Raw genomic sequence first — 24,586 nt, forward strand, 5'->3', positions numbered from 1 at the left:
TGGCAGGCAAAGCATACATGGAACGCCATAACCAAGTGGCTGGCATAGTATACAGGAACATCTGCGCGGAGTATGGACTGGAAACCCCAAGGTCAAAGTGGGAAACACCTCCCAAGGTGGTAGAGAACGAGCGAGCCAAGATCCTGTGGGACTTCCAGATACAGACAGACAGAATGGTAATGGCGAACCAACCAGACATTGTGGTGGTGGACAAAGAACAGAGGAAAGCCGTAGTGGTGGATGTGGCAATACCAAGCGATGGCAACATCAGGAAAAAAGAAAATGAGAAACTAGAGAAATACCAAGGGCTCAGAGAAGAACTGGAGAAGGCTTGGAAGGTGAAGGCCACAGTGGTGCCTGTGGTGATCGGAGCACTAGGGGCTGTGACCCCCAAACTGGAGGAGTGGCTACGACAGATCCCTGGAAAAACATCCGAAATCTCAGTCCAGAAAAGTGCAGTCCTAGGAACAGCAAAGATACTGCGCAGAACCCTCAAGCTCCCTGGCCTCTGGTAGAGGACCCGAGCTTGGAAAGTGGATGAGACCACCCGCGGAGGGTGAGAATAGAGTGTGTATATATATATATATATATATATATATATATATATATATATATATATATATATATATATATATATATATATATCTCAATCCATACACAATGGGACAGACATAATTGAGCAAAATAAATGCTGGGACATATAATGCTGTTAATAATGCACCATCGTTGCTACCATCTTCTCTAAAAGAGCAGTTTTTGACTTTACTGTAAACCGCACAAGCAGTGACATCATTTGATTAATTACTGCACCCAAACAATCAGCCGGCACACCTGGTACTTATTAGCTGCTGGTTCTCCTGTCTTTGATTATGACAATGATTATTATAAAAGCTTGAGAAAGAGCTGCTCTGCCCTCGCTTGAACTTCTGGCTGACTGTACTGCACCTTAGATTTCTTTATTAAAATAAGCTAATCTCTCACCTTCTAACTCCACTGCCACTGATACACTCTCACTGCCTTGGTTTTAGCAAAGTCACAGTCACACAAACACTTCATAATGTTTTTTTTATTACTGTATAACAATATATTATAACGTTTGAACAATTACTGTTTAAAAACATAACAAATGTACACTGAACTAAACACTAACCATCAGATTTATTTTTTAAAATCTAAAAAAAGGTTAGCAAAAAAAGCAAAACAAGGTTAACAATTGCCCTCTGACAGCCAAGCTGGGTCAAAACCTGTCATATGGTGGTGGCTAGACTTTTGCTGCTTGTCAGCGGCAGGACATGCAGCACGTGGGCTCTTTTCTCTACTTTCACTCGGAATAGAAAAGCGACACCGGCTGCTACTCTCATCAGAACAACAGTGTCATCTTCACCACCCTGGAAGCATTTAAAAAATCGCCGATATATTTGCTTGCTTTTCAGGCTGTTGCGTCATTCTTCTACGCGCGGTCTCTGTCCGCTGGTGGGTGTGCGTGCGCACCTGTCTGTGAGTGCGCGCTTTGGGGCGGAACTCCGCTGTGCGCGATACGGAGGAAAATTGTAAACGAGCAAACGTGGAGACAGAAATTACAAGCCATCGTATAAATAACATGAGGTATTAGACAATAAGAAATATTTTAAAGGCAGCGTACAAAACGCTTGCAATTATTTTTATGCGACTTGCCAAAACCTGCAATTGCTAAAGGTGGTTTCTTTCTAGAATACAAAAGGATTTTTAATATTTTGTTAGAGAGGCGCTTATGAGAAAGCAGAAGAGCAATAAAGATGGAGTATTGCCAGAGGAGGGAGTCGTGGAAGACTTAAAGTCTGAATTTAAACAGTGTCCTGCACAGAGCAGCATGAACGTGTCTACATTCAAACTCAGTCTCCACCACCTTCGGGATTGGGGTAATTTTCTGGTCTCTCCTGTTTTCAGCCACAATAATATCCAGGGCAACTATGATGACCAAGCTACTGAATGGGGAGAGTGTTTAGACATTTTGAGCGGTGACACTTCATCACAAACACTCCTCTCCATGCTTCTTTAACAGAATAGAAGATTCACATTTCTGTTTCACACAGCCTGTTGAGGGAATTAGTGTTTCAAGGTGAAAGACAAAGGAAAAGGGCTTGTGAGGAGTATTCTTATAGGCTTCGAAAGTGCTTATTTGCACAACTGATTAGTGTGTATTACAGTGGCTGTTGTACAGTCCAGTTGAGTGTAAATTTGCAGTAATGTAAGTGTCTGTATATTTTTATTGGACCAGTAATAGTGTATGTTGTGTAAGTTTCTGAAAATTTGCCAGTGTACAAACGTTTCAGGTTGCTGATGATAGTGTATTACACTGCACATACAGTAGGTTCTGATCACAGTATCGCTAGCATCACAAAATTAAAAACTTTGATTGTCTAGCCTGGACATCTGTCAAATAAAATACTAAGCAACTGTGGGCAAATATAGGCTGCAGTTCAAGGTCGGTACTAAATGTGCTATACTCACACTGTGATGTCTGCATCTAGCCATAATTGCTGTCACTGATAGTGTTTGTGGTACTGTACCATACTCTAAGTAGGCAGAGAAGCTGTTAAGCACCTTCATAAAGTGGTCAGCGTGGATGCAATACATCAGGGATGGGTGGATTTGGAGTGGGGCTTATCATTCATGATTTTTACTTACATACCTTTAGGCATGTTGGCTCAGTTAAATGGTAGCAAAGGTTAATGCTAGTGTGTGTGTGGAATATAATAGAGTGTCCCTGGGCGAGGCTTGTTGTACACGTACCAAGAAGATCTCGGACAGCAGTCATTTAAGAGAGGCATTGTCAGCCATAAAAGTTCCATTAAAACACACAAAGACATAAAAAGTCTGAATGGTCACACTGGTTCTCCGTATGCTTCTTTCCATTTGTTTTACTTGTCTCTATAGTTTAGTAGTAGTACTAGGTTGATTTACACCTTTTATTTTAAATGAAACCAAATGGGAAAACGCAATGGGAAAGCAGTGAATATTATTCTCTTGCCAATGGTGAAGGATCTTGGGAAGTTTCAGTTGTAATAATGATAAGGTAAGAAATACTACTTCAAGTTAAAGTTGAGTTTTTCTTGGTTTGTAATGCCCCCCTATGGCTGGAAGAATGTTGGTTAGGATTTATACTACACTTCAGTGTTTCAAAGTTTCCTTGCTTTAATTTCTTTTTTTCTTCATCAAGAAAGAAATGGTCATAATACATAGTAAGAAATAAGTAATAATAATAATAATAATAATAATAGTAGTAGTAGTAGTAGTAGTAGTCTAGTACATTTACATATAGCCTTTCAAATAGTAAGGATTAGAATTAAAAAATGAATTTGATGATGATACTTTTGCCTTTTGTAATGATAACAAACAGGCTAATTAATAGTTTGATCATCTGCATCCAAACAATAGTCAAAGGTTTGTCAGAATTAGGATTAGGTTTGATAGCAGCTTTTTGGTTTACATATTGTTGCATCGCCAGCTGTTTGTCTGCGCCTGAATCTCAAACTGACAGGCCTTTCTCTTGTTCTTCTTTCTATGAACCAATGCCTATGTCTCCTCTGTGAACAAGAATAGAAAAGCCTTGGCCACTTTTTCCCAGATAGATCTAATAGTTCAGAAGAATGACCAGCCAGAGCACAGACTCACGGAAAGAGAATCATTTACCACCATCTTTTAAATCAGGCTCTGCATAAGAACACCATTTATTACTGGCTGCAGTACTTTACTCTCATATCTTACCAGCACCAGGAAAAGACAAACCTGAGAGCTATATTAAGTACTTTCTCATGGATAATTTACTGCACGCCTGTTATTGTAGGTTGTTAGGTTGTTACCTTAAACCAGATACTAGTTGCATATACTGTAAGTGTTGAACATTCAATTTTATCTTTTACTCCGACAAAACAATTATCCATTGTAGAAAAATACACTTGTTTGTAAAAAACAAAGACAATGAACAAGACACTCTTTTGAATGTTTCTTGTTATCAGACATTTTGCCTTTTCTTCACCATATTGCTTTAATCTTAACAATCTACATGTAGACTGTTGAGTCAACAGAGCTTTGTGTAGGCTTGTGGGCAGGAGGGCAACAGTATCACTGTGTGGTATAGTATAATCATTTCCTCCTGCACTATAGGCGACTGCATTCCTGGGGTTTACCCATCTGTCTGCACTTGACACTTGTGTAAATCCATGTTAAAATGTACTCACGCATAAAGTGAACTGTAAATTTGGAACAATTTATGCACAGATTTTGCACACAATGACTCAAACGACTAATTTTAAAGTCACAGGTAAACACATACTGTACATACTCAGACAATTACCTGCTGTGACAACAATTACTTCAACAATAAGCTTCTGCAGGATGCAGGGACAATATAAGGAAATAACACATTTACAGTATGTGTTTCATGAAGTTACTTTAAATTATGTGCTAGAACCCTGCCAGGAGGTCTACGACCAAGAGACTGGTAAGGGTAGTCTGTCCTTAGTCAACACTGCCCTCTTTTGGTAAATGTGTCAAATTACATGACCAGTTTAAAGTTAAATTCACAAACACACTATACTCTACAAACGAATATTTTAGGCATTTTTTGTAGACTGTGAGGTTAAAAATTATGATCTGGAGTGTGTTTTATCATTTAAAATGTCTATTCGAGCATATCGTTAGTTTCTGCCATGCTTAGTTGGTTGTAGACAAACAATCAATGTTTAATATGTAGTGTGTGGTCCTGTTTACCATTGACACTAGTATCTATAATGGGAAAACAAGACCCATGATATGTCTTTATTGCCTTAAAGATACAATTTAGAAATTGATAAGCATATATTGATTACTATCTGACTCATGCCTTGTTTACTTAAAGTATGTTGAACAGAAAGAATACATACAAACATACATAAAGAAAGTGCCAGTAAAACATACCATAATCTTTGCACATTACCTGTAGTTGAGTAAATGGATGAGTTGAGATGATATGAGACAAAAGTAACAAAGAAAGGTTGCACTGATAGAATCACATGTACACACACACACACACACACACACACACACACACACACACACACACACACACACACACACACACACACACACACACACACACACACACACACACACACACACACAGCATATCATTCCTCAAAACAACTGCCTGTAAGTTAGCCCAAGGCTAGCTGGACAGGGAGAGGAGAGAGACAGATGGACTACTTAAAGCACAGTAAGAGAGGCTGACCTTCTTTGTGACAAGGGAAGAGGGGATAAGAAGAAAGAGAATAAGGGATGTTGTCAAAGATGGCGGAAAATTAGGTGGAATAGACACCATCAATCCTCCGTATCTCTACAGACACAGAAATCTCAGAGTCTGAGCAGCACTGCAGCATCTGCACAAGAGAGATAGAGGAGGAATAGGAAATGAAAAGTAAGAATAGAAGGCACCGACTGTATATTAGAAAACAGGTGTGTGGAACTAAAGGAAATCACGCCTCAAAGTCAAGTCTCAATGCTGATGAATACTTTTTTTTAAAAAGGCTTCTAATGAACACACACTGGCATTCACACTTCAAGAGATCCAGATTGCCACCTAGGTAGAGGCTCATTGACATATTGTACAAGTGTTCAAACAGTGTTGTTTCCTAATTATTAACAATCAATTCTTACTAATAATCAAACTCTTTCACCCAAAGTAACTTTATATCCATGTGTATCTTAAAAAAAGCTAATTAAAAACTTTATCAGGGCATTGCCAAAAGTAAAACATCTACTGTATTAAATCATATCAAAGAAATAAACTAGCCTCCCAAAAATTAACTGTCTTCCTGTTCTGCATTGAGAATCGCTCCAAATAGATCCACCTACAGTACATAACTGGCATCAAAGTAGGTTCATGAGATAGAAAGATACTGATACTAAGTAATGCTAATTAGTTTGCAAATCAAGATGCAATGAAAAATGATCATTCGTGTCGGGTTTGATGTCCAGCGAATAATTCATTTCAATTCAATTTATTTATACAAAACTAAACCCAACAAATCCCACATACAGCAAACCTTTAATTACAATTTGACAGCAACAGTGGAGAGGAAAATCTCCCTCTCTAACGAGGAAGAAACCTCCAGCAGAACCAGGCTGGATGTGGGTGGACATTTGGGGTGAGGGGACAGAGAGAAAAAAGCACAGCAACAACAAACAAGCAACAGGATGGTTGGACCAGAGACTGGACACAGACAGGATGGTTGGACCCGCAGCTGCCGTTCACAGACACGTAGCTCTGAGTCCGAATGATACCTGTAGGTGAGGACAGAGTGGGGAAGAGAGAGAGAGAGCGGGGGAGAAGCACAACTACTGGAGAGAAAGAGACATGGTTAGTTAAATCACAGAGGAGCAGTACACATACTACTGGAAAAACTAAAAATTTTTATTTGTAATATAGCTGAACATTGGTAATACATTAAGCATATAAGTAAATTTATCTAGGAAACACATACATATATTTCTATTATAATGTGGTTGCATAAACATGACTCAGATGGGAATCAAACCCAGATCCCCCACTCCAGAGTCAAGAACTTAAGCCATTGAGCTGCAGGATATAATAGCTGAAAGACGACTTTGCTGAAGCGCTTCCGCCAGGTGAAAAGAAATGCTTAGTAATTTTGAGAAATTTATTTTATTAAACGAAGACTTGAATGTTGCAAGTCTCAAATGTGTAAACCTAAGACAAATGTGAGTATTTTAATACAGAACCATGCATTGATCATTGCTATGGTCACTCCTTTTCACACCAGTTTCTGTTAGGGTGCCAGAAATACTCACTAATACTCAATACTTAATACTTCATTAAAAGTATAGCTAAATATACCTATATAAGAAAGATCAGGTAGTTTAAAAAAGCTGAATGTGTCCACTTGCTCTGTTCAGGATTGGACAGTGTAATGAATTTAGAACTAAGTTATATGCACGCTGTGGACACTGAGCAGTAGAGAGTTTGAGCAGCAGAGTTTGACCTGTTAATCAAACGGTTACTGAGCTCAATCAGTGATCTACTGCAGCTGTGTCGTTGCCCTGGAGACGGTGCTCCAAAGGCAGAAACCTCCACAGTTCATCTCAATGAGCTGTAGTGAAGCTGATTTCCTGCTTAACAGGCTTGTTACAGCAAAACCACAAGAGTTATCACAAAAATAACTTCACTTTATAACTTCACTTATAGGCTTCAATTAGCAATTGTGGTCACACTCACAATTTAAAAATGCCAGCCCTTCTGCGCTTTTCCTCAATATCCTCACAGACAAATGCACTAAAGTGTATGGAAGTAATTTTGGAACTCTCTGCACTTTAAGGCAGATACAGACTAAAGTATAGCTCTGATGGCGTAACTGGAAACATCATTAGAAAGAAGACAAGAGTTAATAAGAATAAGAATAAGAAAACCTTTAATAGTCCCGCAGTGGGGAAATTACCTCTCACAACAGCAGTACAGATGAGCAAGAATACAGGTACAGAACAGTTTGTGTTGGCACAGTACAAAGCAGTACAGTACAGTTAGAGTGAGTATGAGGTCATTGCAGGGTTATTGCACAGTAATGGGTATAAGATTTGTACCGGTAACAATATACATGATTGTTCACAGATTTACACAAATATTGTGCAGAGCAGGTTGCTATATAAACCACTGATGCAGTGGGTGAGTGACTGTGGTGGGATGTGGTCAACAGTTCTGATTGTACAGTCTGACAGCAGCAGGTAGGAAGGATCTACGATATCTCTCCTTCACACAGCGAGGGTGGATCAGTCTGCTACTGAAGCTGCTCTCCAGAGCAGACAGTGAGTCCTCCAGTGGGTGAGAGACCTGGTCCATGATGGATGTCAGTTTAGCCAGGACCCTTCTCTCACCCACCTCCTGCACCGTGTCCAGAGTGCAGCCCAGGACAGAGCTGGACTTTCTGATGATCCTGTCCAGTCTCTTCCTGTCCCTCGCTGTGATGCTGCTGCCCCAGCAGACCACACCGTACAGGATGGCTGATGCCACCACAGAGTCATAGAAGGTCTTCAGGGGTGGCCCCTTCACTCCAAAAGACCGCAGTCTTCTCAGCAGGTAGAGTCTGCTCTGACCCTTCCTGTACAGTGCATCCGTGTTATGAGTCCAGTCCAGTTTATTGTTCAGATGCACTCCCAGGTACTTGTAAGAGTCCACTCTCTCAATGTCCGTTCCCTGGATGTGCATCGGTGGGATGAGAGCAGGCTGCTGTCTGCGGAAATCCACCACCATCTCCTTCGTTTTCCCTACATTGATCAGGAGGTGGTTCCGCTGGCACCAGTCCACAAAGTTCTGAGTGAGTCCTCTGTACTCTGCATCGTCATCATCGGTGATCAGTCCGACGATCGCAGAGTCATCAGAGAACTTCTGCAGAAGACAGCTGTCCGTGTTGTGTCTGAAGTCTGACGTGTAGAGGGTGAAAAGGAAGGGGGCCAGTACAGTCCCCTGTGGGGCCCCCACACTGCAGGTCAGAGTGTCAGACACACAGTCCCTGGCTCTCACAAACTGAGGCCTGTTTGTGAGATAGTCCATAATCCACTCCGTCAGATGAAGGTCCACACCAGCCTTCTCCAGTTTGTGTTTCAGAAGCATCGGCTGGATGGTGTTGAAGGCACTGGAGAAGTCAAAGAACATGATCCTCACAGTGCTGCCAGGCTTCTCTAGGTGGGAAAGGGCTCGATGTAGGAGGAAGATGACAGCGTCGTCTACTCCTATGCCGTGTCGGTAGGCGAACTGCAGCGGGTCCAGGTAGGTTCCCACTGCAGAGCGGAGGTTACCCAGGACCAGTCTCTCCAGTGTCTTCATCAGGTGTGATGTCAGAGCCACTGGTCTGAAGCTGCTGGGGTCTTTGGCGTGCGGTGTCTTGGGCACTGGTACCACGCAGGAGGTCTTCCAGAGCTGTGGTACCACCCTCAGCTTGAGGCTCAAGTTGAAGACATGCTCCATAACTCCACACAGTTCGCCTGCACAGGACTTAAGGAGTCTGGAGCTGATGCCGTCTGGTCCAGCTGCTTTCCTGGCCTTGATCTTCCTGAGCTCACTTCTCACCTGGGTGCTGGAGAAGGATAGGGGTGGAGGGAGTGTCTTAGTGTGGTGTGAAGTGAGGGGTTGAGGAAGTGACTCAGTGTGGTGTGAAGTGAGGGGGTGTGGTTGGGATGAGTCACCAGTCGTCAGGGCTGAGGGTAGAGGGCTTTGTGTAAAGGTGTGAAGGGCTGTGGGGGCTGGTAATCCAGTGGTATGAGGTGACAAGAGGTTCGGAGGCAGCTGCTGGGAGGTGTGAGTGGGTGCTTGGTCAAACCTATTAAAGTGTGAGTTCAGCTCGTTGACCCAGCTCAGGTCCCCCTCAGCCTGTGGGTGTGGAGCTTTGAAGCCTGAGATGGTTTTCAGGCTCCTCCACACCTCACTGACATTGTTCTGCTGCAGCTGCTCCTCCATCTTCCTCCTGTAGCTGGACTTCCCCTCACGGATTTTCCTCCTCAGCTCCTTCTGCACCCTCCTCAGCTCCTCCCTGTCCCCTGATTTAAATGCTCTCTTCTTCTCCTTTAGCAGAGCTTTAATATCAGGGGTGACCCATGGCTTGCTGTTGGTGAAACACCGAACCCGCCTGGTGGGAACAGTGTTTTCACAGCAGAAGTTTATGTAGTCCGTTACACAGTCTGTTATTGCGTTAATGTCCTCCCCATGTGGGTCGCAGAGCTCCGTCCACACAGTGGTGTTAAAACAGTCCCTGAGAGCCTCCTCGCTCTCAGCTGTCCACCTCTTCACTGTGCGGGGCACCACCGGCTGCCTGTGTACAACAGGTTTATACACAGGCAGGAGATGCAGGATGTTGTGGTCAGCTCTGCCCAGCGGTGGGAGGCAGGATGCAGTGTAGGCCTCTTTGGTGTTGGCATAGAGTAAGTCCAGGGTTTTGTTGTCTCTGGTGGGGCAGGTCACATACTTGGGTGTATGTAGGCAGAGCAGCTGAAGGAGGTGCATGGTTAAAGTCCCCAGAGATCAGGAAGAGGGCCTGTGGGTGCTTTGTTTGCAGCCTGCTGGTGACTGAGAGCAGGGTCTCAGAAGCTGTGTCAGCGTTAGCGGAGGGTGGGACGTACACAGCAATTATTATAACGTGTGTGAACTCCCTTGGCAGGTAGAATGGCCTCATGCCCACCGCCAACAGCTCAATGTCTCTGTTACACAGCTTCATTTTGACAGTGCAATGTCGTGGCATACACCACCTGATGTTCACAAACACAGCCAGACCCCCTCCCTTCCTCTTACCGCTGTTCTCCGTTCTGTCCGCACGTAGCAGATGAAAATTGTCCAGTGCGACAGTCGAGTCCGGGATGAGTGACGTCAGCCAGGTCTCCGTGAACAGCAGGACGCTGCTCGTTCTATACTCCGGCTGGTACCGTGTGAGCGCCGCGAGCTCGTCGATCTTGTTGGCGAGAGATCTCACGTTCCCCATGATAACGGAGGGGACAGCGGGCCTGAAGCGTCTCGTTTTCTCCCGTCGTAGTTTTCCAGCGCGGCGCCCACGTCGGGACTTCACCAGCACCTCAGCGGTGATCTCGTGTCTGTCTCTGGGCAGAACTACGGCGCTGCGCAGCGCGATCAGCTGCTCCGCGGTGTAAACAATGCGCGCTCTGACCCCGACGCACATCGTAGCTTTAAAAACAGCGTTTGTACTGCGCCAAACTTAGAAAAACTATAAAAAAAGCTGTGTACAGGTTGTGTACACTAATGTTACTAACAACACACTAGAAAGGTAAACTTAAATAAGTGAAGAAAGTAATAAATAGAAGTAAGAGTACAGGAGCTGTTGTGACCAGCAGCCAGCTCGACCGGCGCCGGAGAAAAAAAGTTGAAGAGTTGAAGAGTATTTTGTAATTGAAATGGTATATGTAGCTTAAAGTATGTGGAAGTAATTAAAGCTGAAAGAAGACAAAGCTGAAGAGGATTTAAAAAGTTGTTTCCACTCATTTCAATGAGAAAAAAAAGTGAAAAAAGCTTAATAACTCGAAAAATATGAAACACATGAATGAAAAGAATAATAGCCTGTGTTATCCTAAAAAGCTGCACGTTTTGGTATTTTAATGGTTTCTGTATCTTAAAGTATGAGGGACTAGTTAGATGCAGCCAGAAGAACTATAATAAAGATTAGAAAAACACCTAGAAAAAGCATTTCCATAGAAAAATGCACAGTGCTTCCATGCTGAATGTATTGCAGAAGAATTGCTAAAAATAGCTGAAACATTTAAAACGTATCTGAAAGCATAAGCACATAAAGTATAGATGAATGTATCTGAACAGAATTAGGTATTGTTTAAACAGAGCTCTTTGGAGCCACATTGACCCCCAGTTCGTCAGTTGAGAAGTCAGCGCCATTGGGGTTTTGCATGTGGATTGTGGAATGCTAAGTAAAGAAAATATATCTTACTTAAAAAAAACGTTTTATTTGATCCTGTGATTTTAACAATAATATGTAGCTTGTGTTTAATATATAGAGATAACGTTTTTTCAAAGCATATCGTTGCTAAGACTAGACGTTTGTGTAATTTGTCCAAGTGATTTCTACTTTCCCGTAGCTAGCAGCGTGGTAGCTAGCTAGTGACGCAGTTTATAACTTCTTAAAGAAGCTGCAATTGACGTGATAGACTAAGTAATTACATGCACTGTGTGCATGTTGTGTGCGTAACTAGTACGTTAGACAAACGTAGTTGCTAATATTAGTTACACGTTTCTATTTCTTAGTCATTGTGTGCAGCCATAAACGTGAACACGGCCAGACAGGCTCCTACTGTGTTGTCCTCTAAATTTATACAATTATAATCGTTACTACACTGTTAGCGTTTACTAAACGCGATTATGCCGCCACATATTTTCAGGCGCTTGTTCTGAACTTGCGAGAGTGCGCATGCGTGAGCGCGGTTGGGACTTCACAATACTTACTACAGAGCACCGCACGACCGCGTAGACAGACATACGTTTTTTTAAATGTTTAAGTTTGGGCGCTGGTGATCTAATTTGCGCTAATTTACACTGTGGGACTTTCTTGCATTTCCCAGTTAAAATGCTGATCCAGGTCAAATACAAGGAACACCAAAAGTATGTGAAGCTGGATGATGATGATGGAAGGTTGGACTTTCTGCAGTTCCATGAAAAAGGTTTGTTTTGTTTAACTTTTTTATTCAAAAGATTGTTTTATAAGCTTCAGTTTGTAGTTTAATAATACATTAGCGTTTGTCAAGAGATTAAATCATTAAATATTTATTTAAAATGAGACACATCTCAATTCTCTGTTCCTATTAGTGGTATAGTATAGTTCCCCTGCTGAGCCACGCCCCCTAATCTTTCCCCTGGAAAGGACTAATTTGAACGTACAGTACCTGTGGCTCTCTCTGGCTGGTTGTTCAAACAAACAATCTAAACTTGATGGCAGATCATGCCACTGTCATTCCGTGTAAAGCAAGGAAGGATGTTTACTTAAAAAGCATTTTCTGATTTATTTTTTGACTGATTTATCTTTTACAGTCATTGAAAGGTTTTGCCTGCCACCAGATGCAGAAGTTTTATACAAGGATTCAACAGGGACGGAAGTCGATGAAGTCATTTTCAGTGATGTTGTAAAAGAAGGCAATGCTGTGTTTACTGCTTTTTCCAATGATGGTAAGTTGTGTTCAAATTTAAAAAGAAATGGTACAAAGTATTTTTGCTTGAGTTCTTTTCTGCCTGTGTTGCGTTGATAACCAAAATGTATGTACTCTTTCAATATTTTCTGTTTAATTAGAATTTTCGGACACTTTGTCAACAATTACTCAGACATCTGAGTCAAGTTGCAGCTCAGGTGCATCAACGCTGATCTTAGATGAGACTCCGAACAAGCGAAAAAGATTTGATGAAACATCTGATGCAATGTTGGCAAAACAGGTCAGAACAAAGCTTATTTTTCTGGGCCTCTTAAAAATGGTTCTGGTTCAGTCTGCAGTAATTTATGGATCTTTTCTTATGCTTTTGTTTTCTGTTAGTTGATTGGGGGCGTGCTAAAATGTAAGTCTGGTGGTGAAGAGGTGCTACAGCAGTATAAAGAAAAAGAAACCCTGAAAGATGCCACAAGAAGACAAATGATTAACATACTGGTGGCTCACATGATCGACACACATGGGTATTCTGTCTTACTGGTTGTTTTTATTAGGCAGTAATTGATACACATTTATTAATTAGTAATTAACACACACACACATACTGTTTGAGAGAGATTATTAATTTGATATCTCCTGTCAGGAACCTTCCTTCTAAAGCTATCCGAGAACAGTATGCTCTTGGGATAGTGATGCTGTTTCCTTCCCTTAAGGATCCATATTCCAAAAAAGGCTATGTAAGTGATACTGTTATAATTTGTATGGCACTTTCATGTCATTCTTGCATGTTATGACACTTTAGTTGTTTGTAAGACATTATCATGTTAGGGAGGGAACATAAGCCTAAAATAATCCAAACTAATTTTCAGGAACACTTCTATGATGCGACAAGCAACACAGGATACATCGCCTGGCGTCTAAAAACAGTCCAAAGGAAGTCTCGCCAAAGCACTACTTTGCCATCAAACAGTGCTGAGGATGTCCCCTGTAGTTCTAAAGGAGGCCCAGAGTGCCATAGGCCTACTAATTTACAAGGGCAACTGGATGGAGACGCTTCCAAAGAGGCAATGTCTTTGCTTAACCACACCACAGACAGGTCTCTGATCTTACAAAAGATGAGAGAGACCTTTCAGCATTGACAGAAGTTTGTTAAAGATGCAGACAGAAGTACTGATATCCTCTCCATATTTCCAAGATTCCTAGATACCAAAGGCTTGGTAAGTTTGGAATGGTGTGCTCTTAGTGGCTTAAAAATAAAGAGTGTATAGTCTGATAACTTTTTTTCTTAAAGGTGGATCAAGATTTTACTCTTCTATTTGATGAGGAGACATCGTCCAGGCTGCTCCAGAAATGGGACATGTTCTTCAAACCAAATGTAATAAAAGAGGCCAAGCAGCTCACTTTAACACCTGAGGTGAGCCAGTTGGTGCTCATAGCAGAAAGTGCCCCTGGATGGGATCTTGATGAGACAAAAAGTGAGTTGTATTTTAAATTTTTGCTTTAACTAAGCATTTATTTGCAGTTACTTATTTTGATGACAAAGTTAAATAAGTAAACACCCTATGAACTAAGTGTGGTGTTTATCCTGTAAATTACCAAAAATTTATAGTTTCAGATAGATTTGAATTTGAAAAGTAATTTGAATTTTAAGTAGTTTTATTCCTGTGTCTTTTTGCCAACAGTCTGCGACCAAGAAATGTCCTCCATTTTGTTGCTGTTACATCTTCTTCCACCACCACCAGGAAAGAAGTCTCCGAAAATTCGTGCAAGTGATGCATCCGAAAGACTTGTCATCTTTCACAAGGTACTTGTAACTTCTTAGCTGTATATTTGTCTGTTACTTATTTGGATAAGAAAAAAATCAAGTCTTGCTGGGGATCACTAATTGCCCAACATAAATAGTAGTTGATGGATGGTTGATTACTTGTTTTACTTTTAAATACTTGCATGTGTCAAATGCTCTATGTCTGTATCTCAACCCTAGTCATGCTGCAGTTTGGAGGAGCATTTCAGCAGCTCTAAACGTCAGCATCCATACCTCCTTGCTGTTGGGCGTAAAAGAAGCGTGATCGATAACTTCTACATCGCCATGGACAAGCATCTTATCCCATGCCAGGCAAGCCGTTTTCTTGAGGCATTTGACGAACTGTTCAAAGCTCATTTTGTGTTTAATTTGTCTTATGATGATGCACTTGTGAACTTTTACACGTTTGTCGTGTATTTTGATGTTCCGACATTGTTAGAGAGGGCGGCACGGTGGTGCGGTGGGTAGCACTGTCGCCTCACAGCAAGAAGGTTCTGGGTTCGATTCCCGGAGGCGGCCCTGGTGCTCTGTGTGGAGTTTGCACGTTCTCCCCGTGTTTGCGTGGGTTCTCTCCGGGTTCTCCGGCTTCCTCCCACAGTCCAAAGACGTGCATTAGGTTGATTGGCTTCTCTCCATTGCCCGTAGGTGTGAGTGTGTGAGTTAATGGTTGTCTGTCTATGTGTTGCCCTGCGATGGACTGGCGACCTGTCCAGGGTGTACCCCGCCTCTCGCCCGTAGCCAGCTGGGATAGGCTCCAGCACCCCCGTGACCCCGCACTAGGGAGTAAGCGGACAAGAAAATGGATGGATGGATGGACATTGTTAGAGAGTTCACACAGACTCAACTTTTATGCTCAAATTAACACATGAATTTATTACATAGAATGAAATAGTACAATCACAGAATAATCATGAGAGAGGTGGTGGCCGAATTCACCCGCTTGTTCTTCTGCAGAAAGAACTGAGAGGTCGAAAAAGGTCAGCTGGGTGACTGCAGCAGACCCTCTGCGAAGCACTCTAAGAACACATCTCCCAATGCCCACTTTTTAAAGCAGTGTTGTTTATGCAACCAGCAAGTGCCTACGTGTCCATCGAAAGTCCATGTTTACTCAGCTGCAGCAGTTTATTTGTTTTAGTGGCCAACCTGACACCACGGTCAACTTGACATTTGTTGCAATGGACAGAAATAACTCCATAGGAGGAACAGGATTTACCACAAACTTTCCCCCTCAATGGACAGACAAATGTCCATTAAAACTAAGCCCAATTTACTTTACCGCCTTAAATCAGTGATAAGCACTAGCAAGGTCTCAATCCATTTTAAGTTTCGTTTAACCTTAGCAATGTGGACACATAAATCAAATAGAACAGCCAAATTTATCCTACTGCTAATACAGGACATTTCAGGGCAGCCAGCTTGATGACCTCCGAACGTTTCACAGGTGAATCCGGTACCTGCCTCTAAAAATAAACACAAAAACAAATTACTGACAAGTTTACAAACACACTTCGACCATTTTTACTAAACATCAATCTTAGGGTTCCCATTTCCTCCTCTGATACTTTAACACAGTGGTTCAAATGATACCAGGTGGGAGAGCCTTTAACTTGAACTTCTCTTGAGGTCGTCTTGACCAACATGTTGGGACCTTCTTGTCGGGCATGGTCCCACGTTCTCCTAAAACCCCTTGATATACACCGGATCCCCAGGTTTTAACTTCAGCTCCAGCTCGTCCTTTGCCTAGGACGTCTCCTTTTGCCTTGGCTCTTCTTTCAGCTCCAACAGGTGATCCTCACACGCAGCAACAGTCAGTCTTGAAGGTCTGTGCTCCCAAGTCGTTCCGCCTCCTATAGCTGTGTTGGTCTGCGCAGCCCCACAATATCAGGTGAGTGAGAAGTCTTGGTCTAGCTGGATTTGGATTAATTGGACTCTCCATCGGCTCCAGTGGCTCTTCCATCATGGTTGTAGTGGAAGCTGTGGGACTGCACCCTCTGCGTTGTCCTGGGAACCTCATCTGATGCCTAGCCTCTCTGCTAGCGACCCAGTTGGCCCAGCTCACTTGTAGCCTGTGACCTTGTTCTGCTAAATGAGTCAGCAGTGTCACTCAGGGCCCATCAGTGATCCGGAGTTCGATCTTTTTTGACCTCTTCTTTCCTGCAATGGAACAGCACAGCTTTCCTGCGTTTGTTAATTATCTGTTTTACATAAAAACGTAGGTCACTGGTTGATGCATTAAACACTATTCTGTCAAGCAAAGCTTCATGCAATGTTAGCTTTATGCATTCTGCATATTTTTTACAAGCTACACCCTGAAATGCAAGGTTCACAGCACTGTTTCATCTCTCTATTGTCCACATTCACACTTTCCTTTTCCTTCACTCCTTGACCTCCTTTCCTCCCTCACATACTGTACCATGCTACCATCTCTTTTTCTCTCACTCCACTAGGAATCCTGCTGAGATCATCCTCTTCGCAAGCTATTTACACTCCAAGTTAACATTTGAACCGACTGAACCCCAACTTTTGAACCAACAGGCCTCCTTTGAATAAGTTTGCCAACTTGGCATGAGACACAACAGAAACAGAATAGAAGAATAGTCCCACAGCAGACGCCACACATACAAGTCTCCTGTCATTCATTTTCATACTCCCCATACACACATACTGCATCCAAGTGATTATACAAATTACTAATTTAGAAAGTGAGGACAATCGAATCACTAACTTAAGATGGGCACATTAGTACAACCCCTAAAAATCATTTCTTACCCTTACTTATCTATCCTTACTGGGACTTAATAAACTAAGTGAAATTAAGAAACTTATACAGCATCTAAACTTCAAGGTTACACCCTCGATGTCAGCTGACAGCTAAACAAGAAGGATTGAGCTTTAGTGACTAACCTGATGAAGAACACAGAATCACTGCGATAAAACTTATTTAATTCAGGAAGTGCTGTAAATGCATGCATTAAGTGACTCTATGACGAAATTAACGTACAGACTAAATAAGCTGCATCCTCACAACCTATCAGAGATGACACATTAGACATAACACAACCTGTTGAACCTGTTGCACAAAGCAATAAACCTAGAAACACAAACAACCCCACAATCACTACTGCATCTAATTGTAATTTCCCCCGTGACTATCTGAGTCTCTAATGACACCATACTGTAACAACTGTGGATAAAAACTACAACTAAAATATTTTAACTTACTAAAGAAAGTTTATATAAACCCACATACAGCCAAACCTCTTGGAGGATAAAACACAGTCAACCACTGAGCATCAGGTGAAGCATTTCAACAGCAGAGTGAGTGAATTGGGAACTTTATTTTGAAATAAAGTTGAACTTTATTTTGAAATATTCTCCATACCTCTCCCTTTCCTTGTAAAATTTAAATATTTTATTTTATTTTATTCATTTATTTGTTTTAAGCTTTTGGCAGCTTAAAGGACTGAGTTATTTTCACCAATTCTACTTATTTATTTATTTTTTTTTTATTTATTTTTTTTTTTTTAGATATTTGTCTGAGTCTCAAAGTACTAAAGTGTGCAGCAAGGTGAGAACACAGATTCAGAGGCCTCTGGCTTTTTGGCTTTTGATAACGTCCAATGACACAGTTCACGTCTGACAGCCTGCACTGTCTCAGTGGCCCTGCTTCAGCCTCAGCCTTCCTTGGCCGTCCAGGTGGACTCTTGTTCCATCACTGGCTTTGCACATGTCCATACCTCCCACACTGGAAGCAGTTCACAGTTTTTCCACAGCATCCTCGTCTTGCTCCTCGGCCTGGAGGAGTCCCTCCTCTCCTCATAGGAGGTCGTCTTGTCCACCCTCCTGGTAGAATGTACATCACCTGAGGTGTGGCCATGCCTGGTGGTGTAGGTGGGGTCTGAGGCACGCTGGCTGGTTGAGCTCTTTTCTCCCCCTCTTTTCGCCGCTGCTGGTGTGTTGCTTCTTTCACTGCCTCCTTTGCCTGCTTTTGACGCAGCTCAACAGCATGAATCACATGGTCAGTTATTTGTTCTACTGACATGTTGCACAGTTCCACAGTGTCATTCAGATCATTCTGATCTGGTCTTGAAGGCCAGCGCAGATTTTGACGCTTTGCCCCTTTGACCAGCAGAGGAAGTCCATCAGAAACCTCATTTACCCGTTCGTCACCCACCCACACTAATTCCTCATCTGACTCAGCCCACAGTGATCTACCTGCTCTGTCACGCAGATCACTTTCACTGCAGGAATTTCCAATTGATATTTTCTGTTTTTTAAACAAACGTCGGGCAGTTCTAATAACTCATCCCTTTCCACTGCCCTGTCTGTCCCTTCTAGACCAGCTACCGGGTGAACTGGCTTCTTTCTCCTTCCAGGTTTTGTTTCTTCTGCATCCATCTGGGACGCATCTGAAAGAGACTTAATTATAGTGATCTGATTAGATTGATTATTACAACATTTCACTTTTTGCCCATCATTTTTACACAGCTAATAAAATGCAACACTGCATTTTCTCGTTCCTGTTTAAGGCCTAACTTCACAGATTTGATCTTAACCCACTGCGTCAGATCAAATGTCCCCTCTGTTGGCCAGGGTGACGTAGCCTTATGCGTCTGCTTATTCTATTTCTTCGAATACTTCTGAATCTCCTGAGAAAAGAGAGGATGTTTTCTCATTATTCCTATCTCTGGAGAAGAAAGCAACCGGCGCGATTCATAATATGAATATAGGGCATATATATAGGTATGTATGTGACACACTTAAATGGACTGACCAGGAATGAATGTTACTGGACTTATTATACTTTTATTTTTTATCATACTTGACTTATTTGAGTTGCTGCTCTGGGCAATATTCACACACACGCACACACACACAGACAGGAGACGTGAATACCTGAAGAGGAAAAAAGCTAACGTCTCTGGGCCCAATTTGGAGTCCCAATTCATTCCTCCCCCCTTTTTCTTTTTTAACCAAACCAGGAGACCGCAATCTGCACACACTCTGTTACCTGCTTGACCAGTCCCAACCACAGTGTGGAAACATCGTTCTAAAATATGCAGATTATTTCAAACAATGATTACCCCAATGTCCACACAGGACACTAAAAAAAATATTAGAATTATCAAAAATGATAGAATGATCGAAACGTTCGAAAATGTAATCTACACAGCATTTACCCCACGACTCTTCCCAGACTGTTAAAAAACAAACAAACACACACACAGACCCTGAACAGTGAGGCTTTATCTCCCCCGTTACACACACACTCTCTGCTCCAAAGGACCAAAAGGGAACGCACACTGTCAATTATTAACACACACTCAAGGTTTTTTTACAGACACAGGCTCAAATGTTATTACCTCGACACCTGTTAATTATTATTAACGCCGCAACAACTTAGCACTTATCACACTATCCTTAAATGCATTAACATATACTAAACCTATACTCACCCCAACTTAACTATTTGCGCAATACTGACACATCGACACACTGCAGTTCAACACACAATAAACAAAAAGCGCTTTTACCGGTTATCCCTATGTTACCAGGCCTCACAAACCTTGGGAAGCTCTACACTTGGATTGATCCGTTCCAAGCTTAATGTAGATTCCCAATACATTACACAAGCCTACAGTGCCTAATAAATTTCGATTCTATCGAGCAGGTCAAATTTACCAAATTTCACAACCCGTTGCACCGAGGCCGCACTGTCTACCGACGCCAGTACCATACGTCTTCCCCTTTAATTTAACAGCCGCTCAACGAGGTATGGGTCAGTGACCCCGCTCAATACCTGGACCAAATTTTCCAGCGTCGACACAGAACTTACACAGCCTTAAATTTATTTTATCCGAATGCAGACTACAACGCCCATACTTTAGATTTTTCAAACGTCGCCTGCCTCAAGTTAACCTACGTAACTTCTAGAGGTCAATAGGCCATGTCATTTTTTCCTCAAGCGCAAGATAGCACATACACACACAGCAGTTGGTTATGCAAAGCAGCTATTTACAGCAGTATAAGTAAGCACAGGTAAATTCTCCACCGCCTCTCTTTGTCTCTCCCACACAGATACTTTACTAGGAGCAGCCAAATCAGAATTTAATGATCAGATTTCTCTAATCTTACCAACATCTGCTCACACTGTCCCGAACACAGAGAATCGTCACGTAAAAGCTTTAAGCGCTATTTACCTTCACTGATGACGACGGTCGTGCATCCGGGCCAGTCCGGACAAATGTTGGTTCTGGAAACGGCTCCTCACGCCTGTGTTCGTGACGCCATTCTGTCGTGTATTTTGATGTTCCGACATTGTTAGAGAGTTCACACAGACTCAACTTTTATGCTCAAATTAACACATGAATATATTACATAGAATGAAATAGTACAATCACAGAATAATCATGAGAGAGGTGGTGGCCGAATTCACCCGCTTGTTCTTCTGCAGAAAGAACTGAGAGGTCGAAAAAGGTCAGCTGGGTGACTGCAGCAGACCCTCTGCGAAGCCCTCTAAGAACACATCTCCCAATTCCCACTTTTTAAAGCAGTGTTGTTTATGCAACCAGCAAGTGCCTACGTGTCCATCGAAAGTCCATGTTTACTCAGCTGCAGCAGTTTATTTGTTTTAGTGGCCAACCTGACACCACGGTCAACTTGACATTTGTTGCAATGGACAGAAATAACTCCATAGGAGGAACAGGATTTACCACACGTTCCTACAGACAACACTGTACAACATTGATGTGGGTAAAATGAAGGAGTCTCCCAGAGTAAGAGACTTGAGAGCCAAACTGCTCAACCAGTCAGTAGCTTTAACTTAAGCATTTATGGCTTAGAGATGCTAATTTGTTTTATTTGTCAGTTATCGCATCCCACCAGTCAGCAGTTGATTTCACATTTAAGACTTGAACATAGTTTCTATCCTGGACCAAAGTTTAAATTAATATGTTCTCAACATGGTTGTAGGCATCAGTTTCTAACATATGCAGGTTTCCGAAGCCCCTTAATAATGTTCATAGCAATGTTCAGCATGTTGCTAGCACTTCAGTTGTAGCATGTTCCTCAAGTGAACCAATTGCAACATCATCTCAAGTTTATACTTTGGAAGACCAAATGAATCCCCAGGATCAATCCACTTGTTCCATTGCTTCCTCTGAAAACACTGACACAGGGCTTCCTAAAGATCTTACCCAAGATTTGTGTGCATCCATTGTATCCAAATTGCAAGGGAGTGGGATTTCAAGTGGTTTGGTGTCTTCAATTGTGGGTGATTTAGAAGAACTACAGATGGAGCGGTTCATTTTCGCTGATTTCAGTCGACTGTCAGTCACCTTTCTGACGCTGATCACACACTTATCACACCCTCATCAGCCGACCGTCAGCAGCCCCCCTCCTTGGTCTGTCTGGGGAAGGCGTTAAATATGTTAATGAGGCCACCCCCATTTTAGCACCAAAGACGCAATTCCAGGGTAAAACCAAAAGGTGGAGCTTTAGTATCTGACCCGTAGAGTTAGGGTCAAACAGCAAGTATAGGCACAGTTCTGAGAACAGGACATAGATCTGATAACGTCAGTTCTACACTGTTTGCTAGGGCAGACAGACAAACAGACAGACAATAGTCTGTCTAAACAGTCAACTAAAAAGTTGAGAAAACTTGAAAAGTTGACTTCATTTCAGAATTGAATGTTGTACTAACTTTTTTAATCATAGATAAGCATCGGCAGCTCACACTGCCACAGCTGCCAAACTACCTTCTGGAGGTTTATCAGTTACTGGCTGTATTAGGTTGAGTTGGACTTCACAAATGAAATTATTTAATTGTCATTCTATATATTATTCTTATTCACTTGAATGTAGTGTGTGTCAGTCTGCCTGCTTCAGGAGCTGTTTTAAATTTAAAAAAGAACATTTCAATGTTCTAATCAAGCTTAGATGAACATAACAATAGAGAGCCTCTTTTCAGACAGAACGACCATCCACAGCACTAGTTAGACTGGTTTCACACCACCCCCTTCTCCCCAAAGCACCAGAGTCCTGCAGTGCTGTTACCTGATGTGATGTAAACAGATACATTTGTGAACTACTTCATCCATCCATCACTTATAAGAGCCTAGTGGTTAAAGCACACAACTTCTCACCCACAGTTTTTAAATAAACTGTTTTTGTTAGTTGGTGGTTTAAAATAAGAAACTTTTATATCCTAAAGCCATAGACTTAACACTTTCTTTTTAACAAGTTTTATTTACAGATTTTATAAACGTCCAGTTCATTTGACCATTTTCTAAACCAAGTTGTCTGAAAGTTTGGTCACTACATTCTTTTAGAGCAGAAATGTTTCTCAAGGAGCTTTTACATGATATGTCCTTCATGGGGGACATGGTCTTCACACCTTCTCACAGTCCTTTGTTCAACTGATGAGCCAGTTCTTTACAGGTGTGAAGTGCAGCCTATTGTAAATAGAGGATAGTGCCTAACTTTACTCAGACTGAAGGTTCCTGCACTTTTGGTAATGTTTCTGCTTTAAGAAAAGTCTGTAAGTTAACTTGAAAATTATTGAGCAGTCACAATCAGCCGATTGTGGTGACATTTGGCAGTAAAGGTGACTGAAATGACACAGAACTGAAAGAATATCAGCTGGCATAACTCATAACACATATGTATGCAGATCTCTGTATTTTGTGTCACTTGAATTTGTGTGGTAAACGAAAGATACCAGAGGCAAGTTTACACCAGGAGTCTCTAGCTGGGAGCTTCTGTGCCTTAACCACTGGGCTGTTGGTCCTCTGAGGGAGACCTACTGTATGGACAGTAACTAAATTCCTTCATACAGCATTATGTTAACAGAGCCTTGATTTGAGTGGAACCTTTAAAGTTATGGATCCATGAAGAATTTTCTTTTTAAGCAGTTTACAAATATATCTGGTTTTCATGGCTCAGGTGAAGTTGTGTGGAAGTTGAGTCATGTCAACTCTTTCAGTCTGGTGTCCTTCTTGGGGGAGGGTTATCACACCTACTCACTTTTGTGTCTTTTGTTCACGTAACGAGCCAGTTCTTTGCAAGTGTAAAGAGAAGCCAAACTGGAGGATGGTATGGAACTTCCCTCAGACTGAGGAAGCTTTTGGTCTTTGTCAGTTGTCAAAAAATGCCAGTAAATTTAGAGCTAAACATTACAATACAGTAATACATACAATACAGCATAATTAAAACAAATAAAATATCCATGTGGATGTTGACTGAATGTTTGACACTAATGAACTAAAGGGCATTGTATTCATAACAGCTGTAATTTTCTACTTGCTTAGACATAAATATCTTTAAGTTCAGTTATAAGCTACTTTACATTTAAGATGCTCATTTCAGTTCTCTCTCTCTCTCTCTCTCTCTCTCATATATATATATATATATATATATATATATATATATATATATATATATATATAGATATATATATATATATATATATATATATATATATATATATATATATATATTTGTGTACTATATATATATACAGTCAGGACCATAAATATTTGGACAGAGACACATTTTTTCAAATTTTGTTTCTGTACATTACCACAGTGAATTTTAAATGAAACAACTCAGATGCCATTGAAGTGCAGACTCTCAGCTTTAATTCCATGGGTTGAACAAAAGATTGCATAAAAATGTGAAAAACTAAAGCATTTATTAAACACAATCCCTTCATTTCATGGGCTCGTAAGTAATTGGACAATTGACTTCCATGCTATTGCATGGGCAGGTGTGGACAATTCCTTGTTATGTCATTATGCAGATAAAAGGCCTGGAGTTGATTAGAGGACTCGTGTTTACATTTTGAAGATTTTGCTGTGAACAGACAACATGCGGTCAAAGGAGCTCTCCATGCAGGTGAAACGAGCCATCATTAAGCTGAGAAAACAGAAAAAAACCATGCGAGAAATTGCTACAGTATTAGGAGTGGCAAAATCAACAGTGTGGTACATCCTGAGAAAGAAAGAAAGCACTGGTGAACTTAGCAACGCAAAAAGACCTGGACGACCACGGGGGACAACAGTGGTGGATGATCGCAGAATCATTTCCATGGTAAGGAGGAACCCATTCACA

The 24,586-nt window shown here is 41.7% G+C and overlaps 1 protein-coding gene across 1 annotated transcript; it reads left to right on the plus strand.

Moving 5' to 3' along the window:
• The first annotated feature begins 11,366 nt into the window (after nt 1-11,366).
• On the plus strand, nt 11,367-23,838 carry LOC114842642 (uncharacterized). Its single transcript, XM_029128353.3, has 9 exons — nt 11,367-12,198; nt 12,566-12,700; nt 12,822-12,961; nt 13,060-13,196; nt 13,316-13,409; nt 13,964-14,147; nt 14,355-14,476; nt 14,657-14,880; nt 21,183-23,838. Exons 1-9 carry the CDS (start codon nt 12,105-12,107, stop codon nt 21,301-21,303), a joined length of 1,251 nt encoding a protein of 416 aa, XP_028984186.2. The 5' UTR covers nt 11,367-12,104; the 3' UTR covers nt 21,304-23,838.
• The last annotated feature ends 748 nt before the right edge of the window (nt 23,839-24,586 follow it).

The sequence above is a fragment of the Betta splendens genome, chromosome 16 (genome assembly GCF_900634795.4).
Source record: "Betta splendens chromosome 16, fBetSpl5.4, whole genome shotgun sequence".
Lineage (NCBI taxonomy): Eukaryota > Metazoa > Chordata > Actinopteri > Anabantiformes > Osphronemidae > Betta > Betta splendens.

What these genes read in the sequence shown, in the direction of transcription:
- LOC114842642 (XM_029128353.3), top strand. Translation starts at nt 12,105, where the DNA reads ATGCTGATCCAGGTCAAATACAAGGAACACCAAAAGTATGTGAAGCTG. An exon ending in CACATGATCGACACACATGG is followed by an intron (nt 13,197 to 13,315) that starts GTATTCTGTCTT and finishes ATCTCCTGTCAG; the next exon opens with GAACCTTCCTTCTAAAGCTA. An exon ending in GCACTTGTGAACTTTTACAC is followed by an intron (nt 14,881 to 21,182) that starts GTTTGTCGTGTA and finishes TAGGAGGAACAG; the next exon opens with GATTTACCACACGTTCCTAC.